Here is an 18,177-nt window from a genome sequence, read left to right as displayed (position 1 = left end):
AGAACAGCCAGTTAAGGATATAGTTCTGTCATTGTGCAAAATTAATGCACATTCCTGTATGAATAGCAGGTGGTCATTCTGCAGGTGACTGTCTTCTATCTTTTTCTGCAAGGATATTTTATGGAGTGGTGAGGCCCTAGGCCTGTAATATTTTCACAGCCATCTGCAACTTTTATTTTCTTCTTTTTGATTTAGATCTTTTACTTGCTGCAGTCCTACTTGGAATCTAAACACAGGGTTAATTCAGACGTTCAGCGGGAGTTAGATGACATCATTACTTGTATAGAAGCCAAAGTATGGCTGGCCAAAAGGTATGTTAAAACACTATATGTGAAATGTTACATAAGTTATTAATACATTATAAGGTGGGGAAACTTTTTCTTTTGTTTTTTTTGCAAGACTATCAACATAAATATACCAGAGTTATGTACTATGTCAAGTCCTACTTATTAATGAAAAATATTTATTCTACTTATTTTAAAAAGTAAAGGAAAAAGTATTAAAGTGTTTTCATTATATTTTGCCATTTCTTTCCTCTATCAGTTCTCTCTTCCCTACATGTAAAATAGGTGGTTTTATTTATATGCCACAAAAGGGTCCAAGTACAAATGTGAGCAGTTATCGCTAAAAGCTGAGTAAAGTGCTGAAGGAGAAAAGTAATAGCAACATCTTGAAGAAAGGGTAATCATGGTTGCTATCTGGAGATAACAATAATATGTAAGTTGCAGTCATTAGCATGGCCATGTTGTCCTTACTTTTTCTGGTCAGTTTCCTCACAAAATAATCTAGAAAAGATGTCATAATAAGTACTTACTGAGCCTGTTAGAAGCTCTGCTTATATGGCCACCAACAGTCCTGGATAGTTTAGGATGTTTTTCTTCAGGTTCTCTGCAGAAGAATAGTGATGTGGGCTACACACCAGCTTGAAGGGAAAAAAAGAAATCGTTCATTTATGTAGGTATAAAGTGTCCCTGAGCAACGTGTGTGTGTGCGTGTGTGTGCGCGTGCGCGTGTGTGTGGATTAAAAACAAACAAGAAAAACATGAGTTCTTTGGATCAAAGGCAGGGGTGGGCAAAATGGCAGATCTGGCCAGAGGCTGGACTCGGTTTCCCAGCAACCCCTACCCGTATGGCTGGGGCCTGTTTCCATGGAGACCCCTGCAGCAGCCGCACTGTGATTGCATGGGGCCAGGGTTTCTGTGGATACTGGCCCCAGCAGTGCTGGCAGGGCAGGGAGCTGCTCTGAGGCTGGGCTTGAATCTCACAGCAGTGACAGCATAGTCCAGAGCCGGGGCAGAGCCGCAATCTGCAGCCTGCATGCTCCAGGAACGGATATGCAGGCAGCAGATCACAGTTCTGCCCAGGCTCTAGACCACGTTGTCACTGCTGCAGGTTGCTGGGGCAGAGCCGTGACCCACTGCTTGCACGCCCCTGCCCAGGACATGCAGGCTGAAGATCGCGGCTCTGCCTCAGCTCCAGACCATGGTGTTACCGCTGCAAGCCCTGGAGCAGCTCCCTGCCCTGCTGTGTGCCTGGCCAGTGCTGCTCAGGCCGGTCTTCACGTAAACCCTGACCCCATGCTATCAGAGCTCGGTTGCTGCTGGGGGTCTCCATGGAAACTGGCCCCACCCACACAGGCAGGGGCTGCTGGGAAATGGATTCCACAGCTGGCCAGATCCTGCCCATTGTGCGGGCCGGGGGCGAGCCGGGCCCGTCTTTGAGCACGCGGGCTGTGGCCAGCAGCCCGGGCACACGGGGCTGGAGAAAACCGCGGGGTGGCAAGGTACGCGCAGGCTAGAATTAGTTACGGAGGCATAGTGGTTGATTGAAAAGATTATTTACTTACACCCAAGATGGTCGCGGTGTAGGCTGAACAGTTTTCCAGGTGCAGCTCCACTTAAATCCTCGTTGGAGGACTACAACAAATTCGGTTCTTTGGCCCCGGAGTTGTTTAGGCTCCGTGGGTTCAGCAATTCTTTCCTCACGGAGTTGTCGAAGCTCTGTGGGTTTTGTTCGGTTCCCAGGCCCCCGGAGCTGTTAAGACTCCGTGGTTTCAAAAATTGGGTATATAGGATAGGGATACGTCTAGGATTGTGCTCGGCAATGGGGAGAGGCCAGAGGCTGTTTAGACCCCTGTTGCCTGCTTAAGAAAGGTGCGTTGGGTCCGAAAGGGTCCACATCGCTTAGAGATCTTCACACAGTGCGAAGTCTCCTCCTCCTGGCGAGTTCTGTCTCTCTCCAGTTTTCCTCTCTCTCCGACGTGGGCGGAAACTACCCAAGCCTTTTGTACGGCTAGCAAGCCAATAGCTAGCCGCCACGTATGCCTTCATCCAGAACCGGCCAATAATGTGGCACGAATCTAAATACAAATGATGGGAACTCCTTTGCACCATGCATCTCTAAGATGCAAAAGAAATGCACCATGCAAAGAAGCTGCAAATTGGCGGGAAATTCCCCGTTGCACCGGAGTTCTCTCCCGCAGCAGAGAACTCGATCGTGCAAGGAAGCTATAATTTTAATAGGAACATAATTTAGCGTTGCCGAAGCGCACAGAAACAACAAATCACAACTTTGGGTTGTGACACCCACGAGCCGGACTTTGTCCACCCCTGATCAAAGGCAATAAAAAGACACTCATACAAATAAAAATAAAAATCAGCTCCTCTACACTTGAAGTAAAAGCTTAAGAGTTTTTAAGAGTGGGTTAATTATGGATGGATTTTTACTTGGTTAACTCTGAGATTCTTTGTAATGGACCCATTTTGTAAATTAACAACACTAATGAATATTGTATGCTTGTCTTCTGTCTCTTGGGAGAAAATATTTTCAGGGCTTCTGATTGTTTTAGTACTCTACAGGGTCTTTCTAAGAAATCCAGGAGTCTGGTGGAAATGTATGCCAACATGGATATATGTCTAATTCTCTTGAACACAAAAAAACACACTTGCATAGAATGACCACGTGCACAAATACAAGTCTGCATACTGTTTGCCTTTGTGAATCTGCTCTAAATTTTCCTGATCATGCACTGGAAATTACAGAGTTAGTTTAACCTGGATTTAGAAGTTTTTCTTTTAAATGAATAGAGCACTTATAATTTATACTTGAAAGATGGAATAAGAGTGGTGAAAAGTTAAGACCAATTTCTTTTAAGCCAGGAATTTTTTGTATATTTTCAGTGTCGGGTTTTGGAACACTATGTTAAGTACTAGAGGATTGGTTTTAAAAACTGCAAAACAACTTTTTATCCTGTCATTTACTTGATCTGTGTATCTTTGTTCGCTTAGGGACACCATGATCCAGGTGGAATGTTTTTAACCTAATTGAAATAACGAAAACATCCATGAAGCATTTGATAACAGAATGCAGTCCTAAATATGTTTAAATCTGAAAATAAAAGGGAGAAGATATCTGTTTGCCTTTTCAGCCCTCCTTCCATCTCCTTGAGATAAACAGGTGTTCAGTGTGTCTTGATTAAGAAATAATGTTTGAAATATAGAGCATTTCCTGGGGCTTAATTGAATGCCTTAGGGTTAACTGACTGAGCAGCTCCTTTCAGCCTGTCATTAGTCCCCAGGAAATGCCCTACACCAAGGTCGTTGTTACTATTACAAGATAAAAATGTAAAAACAAATAGGCATATGGATCTTGTTTTAAAGTGCGATTCTGTTTTGATTGGCATGTATGGGATGTTTTCAGAGAATTAATATCAGAAGCACAGTGTGCCAGATCTGCTGCTGGAGTAAAGAGGTATAGCTCTTTTGCTGTAGATGAAACTGCTGATTTATGTAAAGTGGGAATCTGATTCTGTGTATGCTTATCTCTGCGTTAATCTGGTCTGTCTCTTTATCTCTGTGTTAATCTCTCTCATCTGTCAGCTTTCTTTAGTCTTTGTAGCCACAATATTCTAACACCACCCAAGCATTTCAACATAGAAATAATAATAATCTCTCTCTCTCTCTTCTCGTTACTTCCTGGTCTGTAGGAGAAATACCCAGTTCTGTTGCTTATTGTATCTCAGCATTGCTGGTTATGATCCTAATTAACCCATGCTGAATTCAGATATGTATATGCCTGTTGTCCACAATCTGCAGATTGAAAACATTAACACAGCATACTGTTTTGGTGGGATCTCAAGTAATACAGTGGTTTTTGCATTTGTTATTTAAATATACACATGGTTAGGAAAGAAAAACCTCTTCTCCTAAAGGTTTCCAGTTATATATAATAGTAACAGGCAATTTAGTCATACTTAAGTCACAGTTTGGACAAAAATTATCTGAGTTCGCATTCATTTTCTAGTATTGCAGATATCTATTAATGAATCCTTACACAACATTTACCCTGGCCTCCCAGAGGAGCAGAGCCAAGATAGCTATTCTTAATACTTCCTCGTGCTAGAACACAGGAAGGTTTCATTCTTGTCCTCCAGTTGTGACTCCTTTAAGCAAAAATAGTGGATGATGGTACTAACTCCAGTTTCTTTGGTCTCCTCCATGGGTAGCACTCAAAGTTAACCTGAAATCTGCTTGTTTGTGTGTTCTGATTCACCCAGCTTTTTATTTACTTTGACTTTAAGATGATACTTAAATGGTTCTTTTGGGTCTTTGCAGGTATTTGGATGATGCTAGTAAACCCCTTTCCTCGGGGAGGTGGCAGGGGCAGGGAGGGGAGGGATAGGATAGAGAATCTTCCTAGTCCTTTCCAGCCATTCTAAGCTTTCCAGGTGTAACCCCAAGATAGGAACCTTACCTAATCTCTCATGTGGACTTCTAACCAAGCTGGCAAAATTTTATCTCTTGTTTTAAAACTTAACATTCTGAAGTGTTTTTAGAAAAGTAAAGTAAATGGTAAATGGCAAAAGTCACAGCCAGTACAAATGGGTTAGCAGAGGGAGAGAGAGGATTGAGTCAGTTTGTCCCTTCATCCAGACACCAGGGAGACTCGTGGAGTGAATGAGGCAGAAGAGCTAGAAAGGGGAAATAAATGATTGCAATGAAGTGGTAGTGAAAGCTGCCTTTGCAAGTTTCTGCTTTGCATCCGTATTTCAGGAGCAGGCTGCTCCAAGCTGGTGAAGTGTCAGTCTGTTACGGGGTTTCCACTTTGAGGGCTGTGAAGTTTGTTTTGCAGTCTAATAGTCTACTCCACATGCTTTGTGCACTGTTCACCAGCTTGGACCACTTGTGTGTCCAAAGACCTTTCTTTCAGGTGCATTATCATTCAAGAAGAGGTGAGCCCAGTTCTTCAGATACTGCTCAGTGCATCCTCTAATTGCTCAGAAATCTTATTTTGATATGGGGGACAAGACATACATGACAAGGGAAACTTACCAACTACACTTGGGTCTCTCTTTATGCAAATTTGTTTTGTACAAATTCGTTTATATGCAACAACCTTATTTATACCAGAAATTTGCTTTGTGCTAGAAAAATATGATCTTACGTGAAGTCAGCTGGCAATGAGCTCCCTGAAGGTTGGCAGAGTTCCAGCCTGAAGGGAGCTGGGAGGAAGCGGAAGGAAGGCGGTAAGACAGGGAGCACCACGTGCATGTACAATAGAGCAGCTGGTGTTCCCTTCTGGCTTGCTTTCCACCCCCGAGTGCCTCTCCATCCCCACCCTGCGCTGCCCTGGCGACGCACCCCTTGTGTGTGCCACTCTTTGCAGCGCAGAGCTTGCAACCTCTCCGCATAGCAGTCATTGTATTGTGTGATTACTGTGTGAATTTGTCATGGTTTGTGGTGGCAGTAGACTGAGGCTGGTACATATCCCTATTAATTACATGTAATAACGGATTCGCTTTACGTATATTCACTTTATACAAGTTTTTTTTTGGAACATAACCCTTGCATAAAGAGAGACCCGAGTATAATGTGAATATTGTAGCTAGGGACACCAGGCTTTCATAGTCCATGGCTCTTAAGTCATCCCACCAAGTAGACACCGTTCCCACTTACAGAACCTTTTGAAATTTGAAAATGCTCCATAAAATGGAATTACGTTTCCTTGCACAGCTCTAGTCCTGAACACCTATCCTTGATAGAAAGAGAAGGAGCTACAGAAGAGAATTACTACTCATTTTTTTTCTCTTTTTAATTCTGGAAGAAGCCAGTTCAGCTGTGAAAGCATCAAGAGTGTAGCTTTTGCCTGAGCAGAAAAGGAAGACTGAGTGACCGGAAGATAAATCTCTGTCCCTGCTCTATGTAGCAAAATATCTGTAAAAATAGCTCTTTTTTTCCAGGAACAAGATGTATGTCTTATTTAGAGGCATATGGTATGTGGGAAAATCTTATTTAAAATAGGTAGGAAAGCTAAAAATCACTGGAGCTGTCTTTTTTAATTTCATATAATTTATCATTTTTATTTGAATAATTTCTCATCGTTTCTAATATGGCTAAAATTAATTTAAAACTCATTCACTCATATTTCTACTTTCATTCTACATAGCTCTTACCAACTTAAATTAAAATATACTTGCTTCTGCTGTGGTCTGGAACCATTCTTTATGAGAGACTCATATGCTTATGTTATGATGGATAACATGAACGGGTCTCAAAATTATAAGGCGAAAGTATGCTGCTGCATGACACTAGCACCTGTGTGTGTGAGCTAATCTTTGCTTCAGATCTGCTGTAGCTGCCTGAAGAACTGTCCTTTCTCCCCTTTCAGGGGTTCAGACAGTAGTAGTATTAATCTAGCTGCTGAACATATCAGTTTAGAAGAGCCCAAAGTGCTAATACACTGATATGGTAGCATATTACCTTTTTCTTTTTAAGCAAAGATATGTTTTGACAGACAATGGTTAAAATAATGGCCTTTATCCTATTTTTCTCAGTAATCTGAATCTGTTATGTTATGTTAGAGAAGGTATTCAGTTTTTCAGCTCATGTTTTCCCTACTATTATTAAAACAAACATAGTGGGTATCCTTTGTGGTATTTCTAAGGCAGCAAAGGAAAGAAAGCTCAGGTATATTTCACCTCATTTAAACTTTGGCTTTGATTCTTTCTTTTCCCTTTTGTTTGCTTTTTTCCCCTTTTTAAAGGTACTTGTCAAACATCTAAATATTTATCATCAGCCTTTGGGGATAAATATTAAAAATAGCAAGCTTTTCTCTTTTTTTTTTGCAGAAAACATTTTTCTACAAAATTGCCACTCATTTTCTTACCTTTTCTTGATATGGAAAATACTTATTCTGGTGAAATTAAAAAAAAATTCTGGTTTATTCTTAGGCTAAGTACAGACAGTCAGAAAGCCCAAGGCTGAATCGATTCAGTCTGTTCAGGTTAGTCTAAGCTGTGTAGACTGAACCAACCAATAAACAAGCGAATAGACATTCACTTTTGATTCTGAAAATGCAGCCACATGCCTGCAGTGGCCTAGTCTAGAAACCGGGAGCGCTAGCACATGTCTCTCTGCTCGGCTGGAGAAGACAGCTTGGGCCAAGGCTAGCCCACCCACCCTGAGAGGAGGTGGGGATGCTGGGGAGGTGTAAAAGATCCTGGGATTCTGGGGAACTGTGAGTTAACTTGAATCTGAAGGGGATCTTGGACAGAAGTTCAATAAACTGATTTAACCTAAATCAGTTTAGTCTTATACTGCAGCCATCCATAGTTTCATAGTTGGTAGGGTCAGAAGGGACCTGAGCAGATCATCAAGTCTGACCCCCTGCCATGGCAGGAAAAAGTACTGGGGTCAAACAACCCCAGCGAGGTGTTTGTCTAACCTCCTCTTAAAGACCCCCAGGGTAGGAGCCAGCACCACTTCGCTTGGAAATTGGTTCCAGATTCTAGCCACCCTGACAGTGAAGTAGTGCCTCCTGATGTCTAGTCTGAATCTACCCTCTGCTAGCTTGTGACCGTTATTTCTAGTCACTCCTGGTAGTGCTTGGGTGAACAGGGACTCCCCCAATACCTGCTGGTCCCCTCTAACTAGGTTGTAATAGGCCAGTAGATCCCCCTCAGCCTTCTCTTGCGGAGGCTGAACAGGTTCAGGTCCCGTAAACTTTCCTTGTAGGGCCTGCCCTGCTGCCCCCTGATCATGCGGGTGGCCCTCCTCTGAACCCTCTCAATGCTGTCCACATCTCTCCTGAAGTGCGGGGCCCAGAACTGGACACAGTACTCCAACTGCGGCCTGACTAGTGTCGCATAGAGGGGGAGGATCACCTCCTTGGACCTGCTAATGATGCATCTGTGGATGCATGACAAGGTGTGGTTGGCCTTCCTGACTGCGTCCTTACACTGTCGGTCCGTGTTCATTTTGGCATCAGTAATGGTTCCAAGATCCCTTTCTGCCTCTGCACTGATGAGAAGGGAGTTCCCCAGCCTGTAGGTATGCTGCTGGTTCTTCCTCCCCAGGTGCAGCACCTTGCACTTGTCAGCGTTGAAACCCATCCTGTTCTCATCTGCCTACCCCTGTAACCTGTCCATGTCCAATTGCAGTCTATTCCTCCCTTCTAGCATGCCCACTTCCCCCCACATCTTAGTGTCATCAGCAAATTTGAATAGGGTGCTTTTTACCCCCTCGTCCAAGTCGCTGATGAAGATGTTGAACAGCGCGGGTCTGAGGACCAAGCCCTGGGGGACCCCACTGCCCACATCCCTCCAGGTCGAAAATGACCTGTCCACCACTAGATTTATCTGGATGGATGGGGAAATAGATGGATGGGAAAATGACCCATCCATCCAGGTTTATCTTAAACTGGTTTCAGCCAGTTCTGGGCTGAAGTTCAGTAACTTCTGGGCTAGGGACAGGCATTCAAAAAGCCTGAGCCTGAATTGATTCAATCTTCACAGGTTAGTTTAACCTAGCTAGGCTGAATTACTTTGTAAGTGCACAAACATCCCAGACATGCAGTGGCTCAGGCTAGAAGCCGGGATGTGCTAGAGCAGCCCTCCCATCCCTTCCACAGTGCTGAGCTGAGGGGGTTGTGGCCAGGCCCCGGTAGGCTGGTCTGATTAGGAAGGGTTTCCCCCCTCCTTATGAGCAGCCCAGCAGGGAATTGATAGCAGTGTTTATCACCCTATTAAGAAGACAACAGAGGGACATTATCAGCTACATGTTGATTCTACCTTTGTCCCACAGCACAGGCCATAGCCAGCATGTGGTCTGCTAGCTAATGCTGTGTGACTGTGTAAGACGAAGGGGATAGCAGAATCCCTGCTTAGAAGGGGGTAGGGGGAGCAGAACCCAGGCAGATGCCTGCAGTCTCTGCCGAGCTGCAGCCAGGGAGCAGAGGGGAGGGGCCAGGCCTGCTGTGGAGCAGAGAGCCCCACCCATCCCAGAGAGCATGCTGGGATGCTGGGGGGAGTCTGGTTTTATTTTAAACCAGCAAGGGGTCTGGGACAGACATTGTATAAACTGGTTTGAGCCAAATCAGTTAAGTCTGATACTACATTCAACCAGGTTTATCTCAGACCGGTTTCAGCCATTCTCAAACTGGTTTATGTGCACTGAATATCTGTTCTGTTACAGGTTTGAACCAGTTTCTGATCACTGAAACTGGTTTAAGTGTAATGTCTATCCCTAGCCGTATAGTTTCTATTTAGTTGTTTGTAGTATACTTTTTCTTTCTTTAAAAATAATTTTTGAAATTATTATTGGTATGAACTGCTGCCTTTTGTCAAATGGGGCTAGTATAAAACAACATGTTTTTTCACTAATGCTTATTAAAATTGTAGATTTCCCTAAGCATAGAAGATGCACAATATTTTAAAAGAAGAAAAATATGAAAAGACATTAAGCCTTTCTCATCGAAGAATGTTGTGTTGGAGACTATTCTGGTGAAAAGCATTCAAATAATCAATAGATCAAGTTGAGCCTTTGAAAGATTTGCCAAAGATCAAAGCTCTTTCAAAGGGAGAAACAAGTGAAATAGTTTGTACCTCAGCTAAATGTCAAGGAGTTAAAAGACCCAAATGTACCTGCATTCTGCTTTATAAATATAGAAAGCTGCAAGTACAACTTGGAGCTGGTAATTTGTTATATAAAAGCCACAGGAACATTTGCCTTGTTTCACTTGTAGCCTTTGGCATGGCAAGTTATTGCTGTTGGAAGATTTGTAAAATGGTGTCAGTGCCTAGCTTTGCCATAGGATGCAATGTTTCCAAGTGTTTTTAGTTAGTTTTTCCTGAATCTTACTGAGAGAGGAGTAGGGCAGGTCTCTGAGTTCTTGCGAACTTCCAAGGTATATATTCCAATATATTCCATTAGGTTTTTACAGCACCCCAGCAACATGCAAGTTTGTAGGGCTTATATGCTTGTAGTAGAGAAGGAGAATGTGATTGACTTAATTGTAACTGTTTCATGTCAACTGGCATGCATTCATGCCAGCTGGCTGTCAATTGGCAGCCAACTTTTACACCAATACAAGCCAATGCTTCCATGTGGTGGACAGTACCTCTGAAATACACACTCAGCAATATAGCTGAGAATCCCATGCTCCTTTGCACTGCTTCCAGGCCCTGTGCCTGGAGTGGTTGTTTCTTCAGTGCACAGTGGGCTATCTGGCTGGTGCTATCAGGAACTTATTGTGTTCTGTGCTGTGGGGTCAAAATCTAAAAATCTCATGATTCCTCCCTGTGCATCCTCTGGTCATTTTCTTTTTTGTGAGCAGTTTTCAAGCCTCTGGAAGAAAAAATGCTCTGAACTATGATGATGCATCAGCTTGTGCATATACTAGACATCTTGCCATTGGATGGCTCCTACTTTGTAAACAATGGCTGTGGTATCAAGCCACTTTGGCTGTGGTTTTTGCAGGAAGTAAGCTAACAGTTTACCCAGCCCAACCTGCAGCTGCATCAAGAGAAGAACTTGAGGTCAGCTTCTTTGCCTGTTATCCTGACAGGTCATTTCTTTAAATCCCTCCCTGGTGTCTCTATCTAATACTGCAAGTTTTGTATTCTTCAGAGTATTATGTATCTTTGCCCTCTTACCTACACTCATGTTTACAACATAAAAAGATAACAGAAACCTGTCACTTTTTACTCCTCTGTCTTTTAAGCCTTTAAATATTTAGAAAGATATACATTTACAGCTATATTGTCCGGGGTACGTTCTGTGCAAAAGTGCAGCATTCAAAACAAACAGATCTCTATGTTGCTGTATTCTTGGGGTTGGTTGTTCTCTCACACCCAGCATATATATTTCCCTTTAAATATAAACAAAATGGTATTTGGCTGCATTCCAAATTCACCCCTGATGTTAACTGTGTAAAACTCAATGGATTTGCACCTCACCTAGAATGAATTTGACTTCATGAATTTTTAAGAAGTCACAAAGGAAGCACCATGTACTTCCCATGGAGAGAATAAAAAACATACGGAATTGTTTCACCAGGCCATAACAAAACACACAAACTTCAGCATCCCACACCATTCACCAGGGACAATCCAAGTAATATAGCCCTTCTTAATCACACCTCCTACTATTTAACAAAGAGTACTGCAAACTCAGTAATTCCTTAATTGTGGTGTGACAGGATGCTGACAGACTTGGTAAAAAAATAAACAAAACACCACTTTACCATAAGAGGCAGCATTAGTTCAAGCCAGCTTACCTGGCAGGGGAAATACCCTGACCAAGGTAATACAATTAAAAGTGCATTGTGTAGTGGAGTGTTGCACCCTGTTTGCTTGCGGACAGGACACCCTACAAGATCCTCCATAGTTAGTTTCCCACTGGCCAGTTTCTATTAGGAGGATCTCAGCTACAAGCTGATTTTTTGGAAATGGGAGATTCCTTCCTAGCTTGCTGCTGTGGCCATTTGGCTGAGGGCAAGCCAGATTCGGGGGCATCTGAACCCCAAGCTTTTGGGCTTGGGCCTGTATGTAGGATGCTTGCCAAAGGATTTGGAACCATCTGAAGCCCTAGGCAAGGGTCCAATGTTACCCTTGCTTTTTTTCCAACGCCCTACATATCTGAAAAGGGACTTTTCGTTATCCTTGATATGTATAGCCAGATGGAGCTTGGTTGCAGCCTTGGGTTTCCTGATCTGCTCCCTGCAGGTACGTATGTACCAGTGCTGAGTACTCCTCCTTGGTGGTAATTCCAGCCTTCCATCCTTTATAAGTCTCTCTTTTGAGACATAGGAGGTCCTCAAGTTCCCTGCTGAGCCAAGGGGGTTGCTGTGCTCTTTTGCTACCCTTCCTCCGAGATGGGATGGCCATCCCTCATGCTGTCAGGCTCGCTCCCTTAATTCCACTCCTCTTCCACTCCTCTTGGACTCCTCTTCCTGTCAAGTCGTGGTCCCTTAGGGCCTCGACAATGAGCCTCCTGAGCTTGTCAAAGTCAGTTTTCCTGAAGTCAGGGACTTCTGTATTGCTGACTGACTTGCCAGCTTTGCGATGGATGGTAAAGGTGATCAGCTTGTTGTCACTATCACCCAGCTTTCCATCGATTATTAGGTCGCTGACTAGGTCCTCTTTGGCCAGTACCAGGTCCAGCAATGCTTTACCTCTTGTCGGCCCATAGACTTCTTGAGTCAGGTAGATCTCATCCACGCACGTGAAGAAGCTTTGCAACTGATTGGATTTGGCCGAGTGCTCTCCCCATGAGATGTCGAGGTAGTTAAAGTCTCCCATGACAACCATGCACCGAGAGCGTGCAGCCTCACCCAGTTCCCTGGCGAATTCCTGGTCCAGCTCTTGTTTCTCATTAGGAGGTGTATAGTAGACTCCTACCATGATGCCCCCTGTGCCACATTCCCCAATGTATTTTAACCCAGAGAGACTCCAATTGTCTTTCCTGGGTGCTAATGTCAATTTGCAGGGACATGTAGCTGTTCTTGACATAGAGAGCTACACTCCCACCCCTTTTATCTGTATGATCATGGCTGTACAGGGTATAGCCATCTATACCTGTGGCCCAGTCATAGGTGGAGTCCCACCAGGTCTCCGTTATCCCTGCGAGGTCATAGTCTTTCATGTTTAGCAGGAGGACCTATTCTTCCTGTTTATTCCCCAAGCTCCTGGCATTGGTGTACAAGCAGGTAAGTGTCCCATTGGAGGCCCCTGCCTTCCTTACAGATCATTCCAGGGCTAGGGTAGGGGTGGGTTCCCTTAAGTGCCTTAGCCTGCTGGATTTACAAAGGTTGCCCAGTGGGCTTGCAGTGGCAGTAATCCCCCCAACCCCTGGCAGGCTTAGTTTAAAGCCCGGTGGAACAGGTCAGCCAGTCTGGCTGAGAAGAGCCTCCTCCCCAGCGGAGTGAGGTGGAGACCGTCTCTCCCCAGCAGACCACTGCCTCTCTCACCAAAGAATAAACTGTGATTGTGGAAGCCGAAGCTTTCATGACACCAGCGCCTCAGTCTTTGGTTGACTACCTCGACCCGTCTCTCCCTCCTCAGCTCATGACCCACAACTGGGAGGAGCGAGGAAAAGACCACCTGTGCCCCCAACCCCCTAAGCCCCGTTCCCAGAGCTCTGTAGTCTTTCATGACCTGACTGGGATTGCTCCAAGCTGTGTCATTTTTAGCTTTAATTGATTCAATCAGCTCTTAAATAAAAACGCCAAAAAGCCCCACTGAACCACCCAATATATACAGATGATGGGTCAGATGGGTCCAACTAATGTAATGCCTGTTCTGGGCATGCACTGCACTCAGTGAGGGGGCACACCAAGTTTAAAGAAAAGGGCCGTTCCCCTTCTGCCCCCCTCTCCTCCCCCATCTGTAAGCAGCCACAGTAAAAAGAACTTTTGCACCTCTTCTGCAGCAATAGGTTCCTTAGTACCTTCAGGAAAAAAAGAGAGAAAAAGAAAATGTGGGGCAGTATAATACAGTCCAGCCTTGGAGATGGTATAAAACCTGAAACCATTGTGCTGAAGTACTTTCATATTGGGAAACAGCTTTATATAATCTAAAGTTAATAGCCTGGCTGAATGGGGAAATCATCCACAGTAGTTGGGTTTACAAAAATTTTGATGGCAATAAGTAGCCACATCTGTATGCTATCCCTTGAGATGTTTGTAGTTATGTGCTGAGATTCCTGGTGCTAACCAGGAATTATTTGTGTTGCCCTTGGAGTCCATCGAGGCAGTGGGACATTCTTTCAAGTTCATTGCCAGTAACATGTAGGTCTGTCACTGTGGGATTCACGGAAGGAACCAACATTACTGTTGTTAATTTTGTAAATGTAATGTGTTGTTAATTTATAAATTAATGTTAACTTATAAATTACTGTTGTTAGTTTTTAAATTTTATAAATTGTACACATTTTAATTTACTTCTCCTAATTTAGAAATTTGTATTTCCCTATTGAAACATCACCAAGAAGACTGAAGGGAGTTCATGCCTCTTTCGGTACAGGTTTTTTTTTCAGTCTTTCATGAGGCAAGCTTCATAAGGCAACATTTTACAATGTGGAGACTGCTTTCTGAATCAGGAGGGCTAAAACTGTTTTTTATTTTTAAACACATAGGGTAGTACAAGAGAGGACTTTGCCATTCTGTTTGGTTAGTGCAAATGTAACAAATGGCAGCCTTTATTTAGCTACAATTTTGTACTGGATTTGGGGAGTATTTTATGTACAACTGTGTTGATGCCTCTTTCTTACAGACAACAGTTCCATCTTTTCAATAATGCATTATACAGAGTTAAACCTTCAGGTTTGTTGCATACTAGAACCTGAGTGTAGCTGCCAGTATATTTAGAGAGACAGTGCCATACAATTCTTGGTAAATATTTCATGTACACCAAGATATTATGAACGTGATTTGAAATACTTATAAATAACTTTAAAATAAAAGCTAATACCTGGTACGTGTACTGGTACCACTTGAGTTGATAATTGATTTAGCCATGGACATGCTTCCTGCCCATCTCTCTCTTTTGGGTCCATAAAATAAACCACAGTATACCATACATTTGTCTGACTGAGGGCTTCCCTAATTGAAAGTTTTGCTGGCAGAACATTGTATATGTGTCTGCACTCAAAGCTCCTTTGTGTTGGCAGAATACCTCTTTCTTCCAGGAGAGTTACACCACCTCTTCAAGTGAAAATACTTCTGCACCCAGCAAAAGATGCATGTAGAGGCACCAGTGCCTTCTGCTAGCTTTAGCAGTTCTTTTTGAACAGCTGGCACCTTCGTGCTGTTTGCACAGCTGCTGCAGTGGATGTGTGTGCACTCTGGAAGCTGCTGGCAGAATGGAACAGGGGTTCTCAGCCTTTGTTAGACTCAAGGCAGCCCTCAGAAAGCACCATCTCTTAGCTTTCACTCCTTTTTTGACTATGGGGAAAATACCAGAGCAATTCTTCTGTTCCAAAGAACACAGAAAACCCACAGCAGGTCAGAATGTTTTTGAAATCTCTGGGCTAATCTTGTACATGATTCACAGGTGCTAACAGTGCTAATATTGTGTGGTACCCTGCAGAACCCTTTAAAGGACCTCAAAGCACGCCAGTTAAGAATATCTGTTGTCAGCAGGCTGAAAGCTGGAATAACGTTTGTCTGTATTCAGAGTAGGTGCACATATTGAGACTTAACAGTCACATTGGTTGCACCTCTTGGTTGTCAGTCGGTTGCTCACTTCCCAGGATTATTTTTTGCTTTTCTTCCTAGAGCTCTGAATGCTTCATCTCTCAGGTAGCAAATATTAGTGGGATATATAACATTGCTTGCTCTGGAGGGAAACCTTCTATGCAGCTTCAGGAACAACTGTGCAGCCAGGACCAGAAACAGGCATGGGTGGACTGGGTGGCTGCCTGGGGCCCAGGCAGAAAGGGGGCCCGAAAATGGTAATTTTAAAATTATTAGTAATGTTATCTCTAGCGAAGGGGGGCTTAATACTAAAATTTAGCCCTGGGTGGCTGGGACTCTAGGTACGGTACTGTGTGCAACACATCTTGTAACTCCCACGCATACTGTGCTTCTGGATGTTTCTGTACGAATAGTCATGCATGCAGGTTTACTTTCTTTATATGCCTCAAGCTGAGTCCTGAAGTCTGCCTGGTGCCCCAGAACAACAACTGAGGGAGTTAGGGCTAAGTACAGACGTTCAAAAAGCCTACAGAGAAATTTATTCAGTCTTCACTGGCTTTTCTAAGCTGTATACTTAGAGCCAATAACAAGCTGAACAGACATTCAGTCTTCTGGCGGCCAAAGCAGGCAGAAGCCTGCTCTGGCTCAGGCCAGGAGCCTGGGGGTACTCATGCACATCTCCCATCATACCAGGCACTGCTGAAGGCTGCCCAACTAAGCTGATCAGCAGCCCACATCTAAATTGGCTGCTGGATACACACTTCTGGCCCCTGGTGTCAGCTGCAGGGAGGGAGAGCCAGCAGACCATCTTTCCCCAGTGCACACCCCCCCCCCCAAATCCATCAGCCTCTCTGAGAGACGGGGCAGGGCAGGGAGAACGGACCCCTGCCTCCCTTCCCCCCCGAGAGGTGGGGGAGCCGCAGCCCTGCCCTGCCTCTGAGAAGCAACCAGCTGATGAGGGCACAAGGCTGGGGCTTTCCCAGGCCAGCTCCCTGGGATGTGGGCAGAGGAAAAGCCCCCTCACAGGGGTTTCCCGTGCAGACCTCTGCTGTGGGGGGCGGTGCCAGGCCAGGGGTACATTCCCCGCCCCCTTCTCTGTTTCTCAGAGAGGCAGGTGGCTGACAAGGGGATGGGGCTGAGCTGACCCAGCCCCACTCCCTGGGCTGTGGGGGGACAAACCCCCCCCACTGAGGGGGCTCTTCCTTCCCCTGTACTTGCAGACCTGGGCTAGGAGGACCTGGGGGTCCATTCCCCTGCCCCTTCCCACTGGGCTGACAGGCACAAGCAGGAAGCAGGCTAGGGAGCAGAGGATTCATTGCAAAGCAGCCTGGGATGCTGGGGGACTATGAAATAACTTGAGTTGGGAGGGGATCTGGGACAAAAGTTCCATAAACCAGTTTAACCTAAATTAATGAAATCTGATGCTACATCCATCCAGGTCAGGGGTGGGCAATTGTTTCGGGCAGAGGGCCGCTTACTGAGTTTTGGCGACCCATTGAGGGCCGCATGGCAGGCAGCCAGGGGCAGATATTTATTAATTTTCTAAATTTATTAGGGGACCCGCAGGCTGGATAGAATAGCTTGGTGGGCCACATTTTGCCCACCCCTGATCCAGGTTCATCTTAAACTGGGTTTGACCATTTTGAAACCAGTTTACGTGCATTGAACTTCTGTTCTGTTACAGGTTTAAACTGGTTCCTAATCACTTAAACTGGTTTATGTGTAAATTCTGTCCCTAGCTCAGGAGTCTTGAGGGAGTGTTTGTTGTTTCATGGTTTTTTTAATCCTTCTAGAGGCTTTTGCGTTGTTGGCTTCCCCATGCCCTGTCCAAAGCAGGTTCTGCAGGCTGGCTGGAGAGGAGGCGAACTCATTTATGCTAATAATTCTGGTATTGTTCTTTAACAGCATTTCAGGGTTGATTTGAAAGATGGCTTTCTTGACCCATGCTTTTCCATCCAGGCTCTGTTTTCAGCCACACTCTTACTGAGTTACATCAGTATAGCAATACAGAAAAAAGACTAGTAACCAGGCTAACATGTATGGTTTCTACACTATTACCGAGCAGCTCTGTATATATGATAACCTCTTAATTTTTCTTCTAAAATTTATAGAAATCCTGAAAGTTGCTGCCATTTTGATTTTACAAGGTCCCTCTCCCCTCCCTACCCTTATTTTTTATTTTGGATGCATCTTTTTGTTAGCTGCTTAATCTAATCTTCCAGAAGGAAAATCCAGTAGCTCTACAGAGCTGGCAGAAAGCTGGAGTAACCCACAGAAGGGCCAGATCTCATTTTATTAACAGGTCATTTGTGCATGGGAGTAATAACAGATTTCCCACCCAATTGACTCCTGATATTATGGCCTGCCTGGGTCAGAAATATGGCCTCAGTGGGGAAGAGCAGACTCTGGCAAGGATTCTTGGGACTCCAGCAAGGAATAAACAGAGAATGGATGAGACATGGCATGAGGAAGCCTAGCCAACGTAGGTATAAACATCTACAGTAATTTACTCCCCCAGCGTTCCAGGAACAAGACAGGATTGGGGAAGGATTTGTAACACAAAGTTCCTTTCTGCAGCTGTGACTAAGGAGCACAGTACAGTCCATAAACTTTGACTGATTTTGCCTATGTTCAGACATGCAAGATTTTGTGCAATGGCTTTTGTAGTAGCCTCCAGTACGTAGGCCACAATTCGACTATCTACAC

General features: G+C 44.4%; 1 protein-coding gene across 7 annotated transcripts in view; it reads left to right on the top strand.

The window, feature by feature from the left end:
* The window catches only part of THADA (THADA armadillo repeat containing), a 290,497-nt gene that overhangs the window by 179,983 nt on the left and 92,337 nt on the right, over positions 1–18,177 (top strand). For all 7 annotated transcript variants that reach the window (XR_009457443.1, XM_019483252.2, XM_059718568.1 and 4 more), the window contains exon 31: positions 196–311. Coding sequence is in view for 6 of the 7 variants with exons in the window: in XM_019483252.2 (XP_019338797.1) it covers positions 196–311 (116 nt within the window). In the remaining variant the exon portion in view is untranslated. The remainder of the gene's footprint in view (positions 1–195; positions 312–18,177) is intronic.

Source organism: Alligator mississippiensis, chromosome 1 (assembly GCF_030867095.1).
Source record: "Alligator mississippiensis isolate rAllMis1 chromosome 1, rAllMis1, whole genome shotgun sequence".
Classification (NCBI taxonomy): Eukaryota; Metazoa; Chordata; order Crocodylia; family Alligatoridae; genus Alligator; species Alligator mississippiensis.
The sequence above is the reverse complement of the archived record's forward strand: the minus strand, read 5'-3'. Positions and strand labels throughout refer to the sequence as shown.